The sequence below is a fragment of the Oxyura jamaicensis genome (assembly GCF_011077185.1).
Source record: "Oxyura jamaicensis isolate SHBP4307 breed ruddy duck chromosome 28 unlocalized genomic scaffold, BPBGC_Ojam_1.0 oxy28_random_OJ72414, whole genome shotgun sequence".
In the NCBI taxonomy this organism is placed as follows: domain Eukaryota; kingdom Metazoa; phylum Chordata; class Aves; order Anseriformes; family Anatidae; genus Oxyura; species Oxyura jamaicensis.
In genome coordinates, this window is record NW_023304880.1 from 1 (window position 1) to 8,695 (window position 8,695).

Genomic DNA, 8,695 nt, shown 5'->3' on the forward strand with positions numbered 1-8,695 from the left:
CTGCTGGGGGAGCTGTGGCTCTCGAGGGGGCTCTTCAGGGTCTGCAGAATCAGCGGGGGGGTCTGTAGGGTCAGCAGAGGCTCTGGGGGGGTCTATAGGGCTGGGGGGGGGGGGGCGGGCCCTGAAAGGGAGGAAGCTGTCGGCAGCACCTGGTGGCAGATGCGGGCTGAGATTCGGTGCTCAGCTCATCGCCCCGAGCCGTCACCTCCCTTCGGTCCCGGCTGTGACGTGAGGTGTTCCGGGGACGCCTCCCGGCTCCGCCACCTCCCCGCCGGGGCTGCCGCGAGCCCGGCTGCCCTCCTGAGCGGCGCCCCGTGTGTCGTGTGCGCAGGCAGTACGTGCGGGACGCCGTCGTGGGCAGCATGGGGCTGAAGCCGACGGGCAGGCTGTGCAGCGTCACCAAAGCCCGAGGGCTGCGGGCCTGCAGGTAACGGCGGGGGGTGGAGGGTGGGGGGCTCCTGGGGGGGGGGGGGACAGCGTGCTGGGGAGGGGGCACAGCCCAGCCCCGGGAAGGATTGGGTGCTCGGCGTGGAGGGCTGTGCCAGCAAATCCCCCCGGGGCACGGGGGAGATCTGAGCTCTCTGAGCTGAACGGGGCAGGACCCAGGGCTGCTGCCTTTCCCCCCCCCCTGCGGCGGGGGGGGGGGGGGGGGGGGGCCCCAGGAGGGGGGCTGGGGGCTCCAGGAGGGGGGCTGGGGGCTCCAGGAGGGGGGCTGGGGGCTCCAGGCCAGCTCTGAAGCTGAGGAGCTCAATAAAGGCGCATCCCGGCTCTGGATGAGAACAGTGATGGTGGCTTTTGGTGGCATCTCAGCACCAGCCACAAAATAACCTCGTGCAGGTGAATTCTCGCTGTCCTTTGCTTGCTGGTGAGTCCTCGGAGCTGCTCCGGGCTCTCTGCTGTCCCCCTGCGGCGCTGGGCCGAGCAGGGTGTAACGGGGCTGTGTCGCTGCAGCCGGCCCCGCTCTCCCAGGGCGGCTCTGGCTGGCAGGAGTAACCCTGCTCCCCGCGTGTCTTCTAGAGGGAAGCTACGAGACACTATTCTGGACTGGGAGGATTCCCTTCCCGACCGTGACCTCACGCTGGCGGACGAAGCCTGCAGGTACCGTTCTGCGTTCAGGCTGCTGACACCCCCAGGGCCCTGGGGGGGGGGGGGGGGGGGGCGGCCCGGGCCCCTGCCCTCGGCCAGCACCGCAGCAGCCCTCCCTCAGGCTGCCCCTGCCTGGCTTTGTTCGTGGGTTTTGTGCCTTTTGCGGCCCTGAGGCTGTCCCGGCAGGGCGGCAGCGCCCAGCTCTTTACGTAGAAATCGGCCAAGGGAAAAAACTGCAAATCCTGGCCGCAGCTTTGCTTCCCGGCTCAGAGGCTCGTGGAGTCCAGGCTGGAAGCAGCGCTCCGTGGGGTTTTATTCATTTATTTATTTATTTTCCCTGCCCTGGATGTGTTTTTTTTTTTTTTCCTCCTCCTCCCTGCAGGAAAGCTGATCTCTCCGTCACGCTGGGGACCTCTCTGCAGATCAAACCCAGTGGCAACCTCCCGCTGATCACGAAGAAGAGAGGGGGGAAGCTCGTCATAGTCAACCTGCAAGCAACCAAGCATGTGAGTGGGGGCGTCCTTGCTGCTCGGGGCGGTTTGCTCTGTTCCCCTCCGCTCCTTTTCCCCTCGCTTTTTTAGCCCCGTCGGGGGCTGGTCCCTGCACGTCGCCCCCTCCCAGGCAGGAGGGTGGAAGGCTGGCCCTCCGCCGTTGCAGGGTTTAAGTCTGCAACCTCTGATTAACACACAGAACTGGGAGGTACATCTTCAGAGCCTCATCAAAGCCCGTCCCAAAGCCTGCTGTATCCTCTGCTGAGTTATCTCCAGGGCAATAACACGCGTAACCGGTGTCAGGAGGAGTTTGTCCCATCCTCAGCGCTGCCTTTGGTGCCCTCATTGTCAGGTGTCTTCCGAAGAACCAGAGCTGGGAGGTTCCTGGGGTGTTATTGGAGCTCCCTTGTCCCTGCCCCGCTCTGTCCTGTCCGTGCCTGCTTCTCAGGCTGTGTGTAAAGGTGCAAACAGCCTGGCTGCACCCTGACGCAGCCCTGTCACCCCGCAGGGGAGCCAGGTGGGGTCAGGGGCTCGGTCCGTGCTCCTCCGCGGACGATGTCCCGGGGACAGGAGCCCTGGAGCCCACGTGCAGCCGAGCCGTCGCCAAGCCGCTGTCCCCAGGCGCTCCCTGGGAGCAGACGCCTGTCCCCGCACATCGTGTCCGTCCCCTAACGCCACGCTTGCCCTTGCTCACCCCAGGACAAACAGGCCGACCTGCGCATCCACGCCTACGTCGACGATGTCATGACCAAGCTGATGAAGCACCTGGGGCTCGAAGTCCCGGAGTGGACGGGGCCGGTGGTGGTGGAGAGCGCCGAGCCCGCCGAGCCCCAGCAGCTCTTCAAATTCGAGCCCGAGGCTCGCGGGCTGCTCAAGGAGGAATCCTTTGCCCGCTGCAACGGCACGGCCGGGCTGTGCCCCGACCTCGGGACCACGCTGGTGGAGCACGGTGACAGTCTGAAGCAGGAGTGTCCCAGCCCGGACACGGGGCCGCCGACGACAAAGAAGATGAAGGTGGAGCCTCTCCTCACCTGACCCGGACTGTTCCCCGGCTGTCTGGACGCTCGTCCGTGCCACTTTTCCTACCGACTTTTTTTTTTTTATATCCTCCAACATTGTCCCTTTTTTATGTAAGTATTAAATACACTCGAATTGTGTGTGTCTGGGCAGCTTGCACCTGCCAGCGGGGGAGGAACGTCCCCCGCTTGAAAGCGGCGCGGCCCCCGCTCGGTGCAGTTCCCTCCCTGTGAGGAGGGGGTCCCGGAGCCCGGCTGTGCCCTGCAGACCTCGGAGGGGCCAGAGCCACGGGTGCTGGGCCAGTAACGCCGCGGGGGTGACGCGACGGGGTCCTCGGGGTGCCTCTTGCAGTCCCAAACGGAGCTGGGGCTGATCTGGTGCTGGCTCACAACAAACTCCCCGCTCTGCTGGGTCCTGTCGCCTCGCGGCAGCTGGACTGGAGACGTCCCCTGCCCAAGGGGTCCTTGGAGCCCTGTGGCTCGCCCTGTTAAACACCTATAAAACCTGATTGTATTAAACAAAGGCAGGTGATTTTTTTTTCCAAAATACCTTTATTTAGTGATGAAAATGAAGTTAAAAAAAAAAAAGTGAACAAAACCACCAAGCTGCAGCGTCAATAACCAGCCAGACCAGAGCCTTTTGGGTCCCCTCCTCCCCACCTTGACCAACCCCGTGTCCCTTCCGCAGCGGGCAGGAGCAGCCCCTTCCTTCCCTCCCAGTAAGGCCAGTGGGAACCAGTCTTCTCTTCCCAGTTCACAGATAGAAGCAAAGCCAAGTGGGTCCAGCATCTGTCCACGCCTGGAGGGGGACCCTGGGGGGCCACCCCGAGGGCTTGTCCCAGAGGGGATGGGGCGCTGAGCCACCCCGGCGCACCCCCTGTGGTCCCTGGGTGCTGCTTAAAGCTCCTCAGCCGGCTCCAGCACCGCGGGCCGGCTGCTGTGGTCGCCCTTGGTCCACGTGAGCGATGCCAGGCTGTCCCCCGACGTGCTGCCACCCCCCAGCGTGGTGCCACCCCCCGACGCGGTGCCATCTCGCTCCCTGTCCCCGTGGCTCAAGCTGTCGGAGGCGAGCTGCTGGGTGCTGTTCCGGGGCGAAGCCTTGTCCGGGCGTGGAGAGAAGGAGCGGCCGCTGAAAGCTTCGTGCAGCGTCTCGGGGCTTTCGCCTGCGTGCTCCGACCACAGCGGCTCCGGGTTCTTCTCGTCCCTGGCTCGGGGCTGTGCGTAAGCCACGCGGGAGGCAGCGGCGTTGTGCAGGGACCTGGAGAAAACTGAGCGCGAGGGAGGCTCGGGGTCAGCACCGGCGCCCCCGGCGCAGCGCTGGCACAGAGCCCCCAGCCCCTGCCTCACCTCGCACCGGTCCGAAGTCCCCGTCTGCCTCGGCCTTGCTCGGGGCGAACGGGCTGATGGAGGGGAAGACGATGAGCGTGAAGGAGAGCAGCAGGACCTGGGGGCAGAGGGGGGGATGTCACCGTGCGTGGCACTGGACGGGGGGATGTGGCTCATAGAGAGGGGGTTGGGGGCAGACCCAGGGCTGCGTCCCCCCACTTCTCCCTGCTTCTCCCCGCCCAGGCACCCCTGCCAGCACTCCGTCTGTCTCCATCCATCCCTCCTCACGTGCGTCCATCCCTCTTTCCTTCCATCCAACCCCGGAGTGTCCCTCCCCACCCCCCCAGCCCGTGCCCACCCTTTTACCCATCCCTCCACCCGCCGCCCCCAGCACAACCCCGCTGGTTCCTCGCTCCCCGGAGCCAGGAGCTCTTCGGGGCAGGGAACGGGGGCAGGGGGCCGGGGGCTCCACGCACCGCGATGCAGGTCCCCGTCTGTGCTGCCTTGTTGCTCGACTGCACCACGAGGGCCTGGAGTTTCTTCAGCTGCTCCAGGAGGGACCTGGGGACAAGGAGGACCCGTCGGCACCCCGGCTGCTCTGGGATTCGCCTCCCAGCAGGGTCCCAACCGCCCCGTCCAGCCCCGTCCTGCCCGGGCCCCTGGGGACACCTACGAGTTCTGCTTCTCCAGGTGCAGGACTTTCCTCTGCAGCTCTTGGTTCTGGGCCGTGCACGCTGACATCCTGGGGGACGGGGAGAAAGGCGTGAGGTGGGGGGGGGAGCTGCAGGGTGGTGGGAGCAGCGCGCCCGGTGCGACCAGCCCGCGGCACCGCTGTCGGCCCCCAGCTGGGCCCAGGGGCTCGGGGCCGTACCGGCTCTCCAGCCCGTCGATGTACTCCTTCTTCTTCTTGCGGCTCTCCTGAGCCGACTGCTTGTTCCTGATCTTCCGACGGATCTTCTTCAGCACCCGCTCCTCGTACTGGGGACACGGGGAGGGTGAGGGCAGCTGGGGCCAGGACCCCCACGCCCGGTGCCCGTGAGCCCCCAGGGGAGCAGCGAGCGCGTCCCAGGCACCCCAGGACCCACCTTGGTGAGGGGCAGCTGCGTGGGCAGGGACACCCCCTCCTTCGCCAGCAGCTTCTTCTCATCCTCCGTCAGCACCAGCTCCTGGAACTGGCCCTGGCTCTGCCTCAGCAGGGAGCTGGGCGCCTGTGGCTGCTGCGGGACCGCGGGCAGGTGAAAATCGTGGGGCAAAGGGTGGGCACCCCGGGGGGCAAAGGGTGGGCACCGCGCTTCCAGGGTGAGGGTGGCATCCAGGAAGGGACGGGAACAGGAACAAGGGACAGGGGACAAATTGGGGGGGGGGGGGGGGGGCAGGAAGGGGGGGGCACAGGAATGGGATCGTGGTCCAGGAGGTGGCGGGGATATGGGGGAAAGGATGGGGACCGTGGTCCAAGGGAGGGGACAAGGACAGAGGCAGGGAAGGATGGTAAAAGGGACAGGGCTGGGGACAAGGAGCGATGGGGACGCGGTGATGGGGACTCACAGCATCAGAGCTGCCTGAGAGCAGCAGGTCCTTGACGGTGAGGGTGCAGGACGCGGGTGCGGAGACCACGGGCAGGTCCCGGCCCTCCTCCATGAAGAAGCCGGGGTGCCACATGTCTGGGCAAGGGGTGCACAGGGGGGCTGTCAGCTCTGCTGTGCCCTTGTCCCTCCCACCATCACCTGGCTCCCCCCCAGGCCCCCAGACCTCTCAATTTCTCCCCACTCCGCCCAAATCCCTCCAGTCCCCCCAGCACCCCTAATTTCCTCACCACCCCTGATAGACCCCGGCTCCCCCACCCCCCACGGCTTCCCAGTGTCCCCAGTATCTCCCCCCAAGCCTCCCAGTGTCCCCAGCCCAGCCTCTCCCCATGGCTCACCCAGGTCGATGGAGACCTCGGGGCGCGGGGCCCCGGTGCCCCCGGGGAGCGGCAGGACCTGGCAGGGGTTGGCGTAGGGGTACGGGGCCTCGCCGAGCCCCCCGTCGCAGCACCCCGGGGGGCTGTCGAGCTGGTCGGAGGAGGGGTCCTCGGAGACCCCGCTGTCGCTGGCGGCTGGGGACCAGCTGGGAGAGTCGGATGCTGAGTCCCCAGAGCCCAGGATGGAGCTGAGGAAGTCATCGCCGTCCCCGGTGCGCTGCGGGGATATGGGTGCCCATCACCGCAGGGTGCCCATTGCCATGGGGTGCCTGCGGGAGCCCCCCTGTGCTGGGGGACGACCCCACAAACTGCCCCAGCCATAAATCGGGGCGCCCCCTCAGCCCTGAGGGCTCACCCCGTCCTCGTGCCAGGTGCCCGGGGATGTCCCCAGCTCCACGCCACGGAGGATCCCGTCCTGGCGGTCGAAGAGGAGGTCCAGCAGGTCGAGGCTGTCGAGGCTGCCCACGGTGGAGGCCATGGCTGCGAAGAGGCAGGGTCAGGCCCCCAGCCCTGTCCCCCTGATTGCCCCCTGTCGCAAGGCTCTAAGGGACACCCTGGCTCACAGGGCGGGCGAGAAGGGGAGCGAGGAGCACGGGGACGTGCGTGGGACCACGAGGAGGTGCACGTGCACAGTGAGTGTGCAAACGCGCGTGTGATCCTGTGGATGCACGCCCCGGGGTCCGTGTCACCATTCAGACACGTGTGTGCAGGACACGACCCTGCAATCTAGGTGTGCACCCACGCAGACGTGGGCGTGTAAACGTGTGCACGTGTTGGCACCTGTATTCAAGCACGAGCACACCCGGGCAAGCCCCAAGTGCCTGCGTGCGGGAGGCAGCGCACACCTACGGGCTGTACTCCTGCAGGGGTTCGGGGGCATGGCAGCAGCCCTCCCTGCCCCCTTCCAGCTGCTGAAACTCCCAAATCCTGCGTTGTTTTTTTTTTTTTTCCCCAAAGAAATCTGCACAGCTGGGGGCTCCCTGCAGGCCCCCAGCTGCCCCAGCCCCACCATGCCCCCGGGGCAGAGGAGCAGGATGAGGCCCCAGAGCTGAGCACACCTCAGCTCCCCCGGCCGGCCCCGGCCGGCCCCGGCGAGATCAGGTTAATCATTTGGGGCAGCAAAGAGAGGAGGGGAGGAGGCTGCTGCAGCCCGACGGCCCCGAGGGGGGGACTCGGCCTCCTTCTGCCCCTGCCACAACACTTCCATGCCCTGGGCCCCGAGGGACCCAACCGGCCGACCGGGCCCAACGGCTGACCAGCTGAGCAGCAAAACCAACAAAATTGGCCAAGAAAGAGATCAATCGGCCAACCCGTTGGCCAACCGAGCAGCTGTTCGACCAAATAACCAACGTGCTGGCCGCCCAGCCAACCAACCCCCAGCCAACCCGCTCCCCATCACTCAGCCCACCGCCCGACCCTACAGCCGACCCTCCCAAACCTCCACTGACCCAAGGGCCCTTGGAGCTGGGCCTGGGGATGGCTGTCATTAAAGTTTTATTTAATTCGTTAAAATTTGGCCAGCCGGCCCAGAATGGGGGTTTCTTGACCCCCGTCCTTTACCCCCGCTCCTTTCGGTGGGCACCGCTGAGCGCCGGCAGCCTCGTACGTCCCGTACCTGCGTGAGATCCCCAACCCAGCGGATCCGTCCCGGCTTCTGAACCCCCTCGGCGCACGGCAGCGGGGCGGACGCCGAGCGCGGCCACCTCCTCCTCCTCGCCCTGACCCGAGTGGCAAAGTTTAAACTCCAACGGCACAGAAATAGCGGCCAGGATTGCAAAATCGCCCGGGTGCTGATTGGGGCCGGCGCTGTGCGACGGCAGGGCGGCCCGGGGGAAGGCCCGCTGCGCCCCGTAACTCATTAGCCAAATGTTTTTGTCCTCCTCCGCCGAGCGGGGCAGGAGGGGCCCGTGGGCGAAGTCCGGGCTCCGCAGCTGCCCATGAACTTTCACCCATTTCGGGGACGATTTCCCTTTTTTTTTTTTTCAGACGAACGTATCAGCATTAATCACTTTTTATAGGTGTCGAGAACATCCGGGGAAGACGTTGGCTTGGACTCTACCACTCGTCATCTCCCCATGTCACGTCGGTCCCTGCCGGGCCTCGTACCCGGGGCTGGGCTGGTCCCCGGGGGGCTGCCTGTTCCCTCTGCCCCTCGGGGTCCCTGATGTCCCCGGGGGGACGAAGGCATGAAGGGCCATGGCTCGTTGACCAACGCGTCCATCCGTGCATCCCTAGCGCCCTGCGGCGAGGGTGCGAGGCTGATGTGCCACCCATGGGTGAGGCCGGGCCCTGCTGCGGGTGCGGGACCCCAAAGTGGTGGTGGTGGGGTGGTGGTGAGGAGGGGGACGTGGCGCTGGATGGGTTTGACCAGACCCCGCCGTGCGGGGAAGGGACGGGTTCGCCCCGTCCCTCCTTCCCTCGTGTGCGGTGCGCGCGGTGGCGCGTGACAGAGGCGCGAGGCGGCGGGGGCAAGGCCGCGCGGTGCGGTTATCTCGGCCGCGACGCCCTCTGCCCAGGCGGGACGGGGCAGGCGCCGCCTTCACGCCCCGCTCTATGGCCCCGCCGCGGAGACGGGAGCCGCTGGCACCGAGCAAAGGGCACCCGCTGCCCCAGCCTCCACCCCGGCACCACCGACAGCCTCGCTCCATCCCCACCCTCGTCCCGTTGGTGCTGGGGGCTCGATGGTGGGGCCAGCACAGGGCTGCCCAGGTACCCAGAGGCCGCAGCCTCCGGGCTTGGCCTCCCCCCTCAAAGCCTTGCCCACCAGCAAGAGGATGCCTTGGTACCTGGAGGCTGCGGCCTCTGGGCATGGCCTC

The 8,695-nt window shown here is 66.6% G+C and overlaps 2 protein-coding genes across 3 annotated transcripts; one reads left to right on the forward strand and one right to left on the reverse strand.

The window, feature by feature from the left end:
• Positions 1-233: 233 nt before the first annotated feature.
• LOC118158494 (NAD-dependent protein deacetylase sirtuin-6-like) lies at positions 234-2,743 on the forward strand (the record flags this gene model as incomplete). Its single annotated transcript, XM_035313160.1, has 4 exons — positions 234-427; positions 1,018-1,098; positions 1,469-1,592; positions 2,277-2,743. Coding segments are annotated over 4 exons (735 nt in total), but the record flags the coding sequence as incomplete, so codon positions are not given.
• A 382-nt stretch (positions 2,744-3,125) lies between these two features.
• Positions 3,126-7,753, reverse strand: LOC118158493 (cyclic AMP-responsive element-binding protein 3-like protein 3). Of its 2 annotated transcripts, none has more exons than XM_035313159.1 (10): positions 7,495-7,753; positions 6,235-6,359; positions 5,841-6,096; positions 5,465-5,580; positions 5,005-5,136; positions 4,791-4,897; positions 4,593-4,661; positions 4,396-4,480; positions 3,941-4,037; positions 3,126-3,861 (listed from the first exon to the last, which is right to left on the reverse strand). In XM_035313159.1, exons 1-10 carry the CDS (start codon positions 7,736-7,738, stop codon positions 3,491-3,493), a joined length of 1,602 nt encoding a protein of 533 aa, XP_035169050.1. In that variant the 5' UTR covers positions 7,739-7,753; the 3' UTR covers positions 3,126-3,490. The 2 variants fall into 2 exon arrangements, with proteins under 2 accessions (XP_035169050.1, XP_035169049.1); XM_035313158.1 differs by having other exon boundaries at positions 4,593-4,697; positions 4,746-4,897.
• Positions 7,754-8,695: the final 942 nt, after the last annotated feature.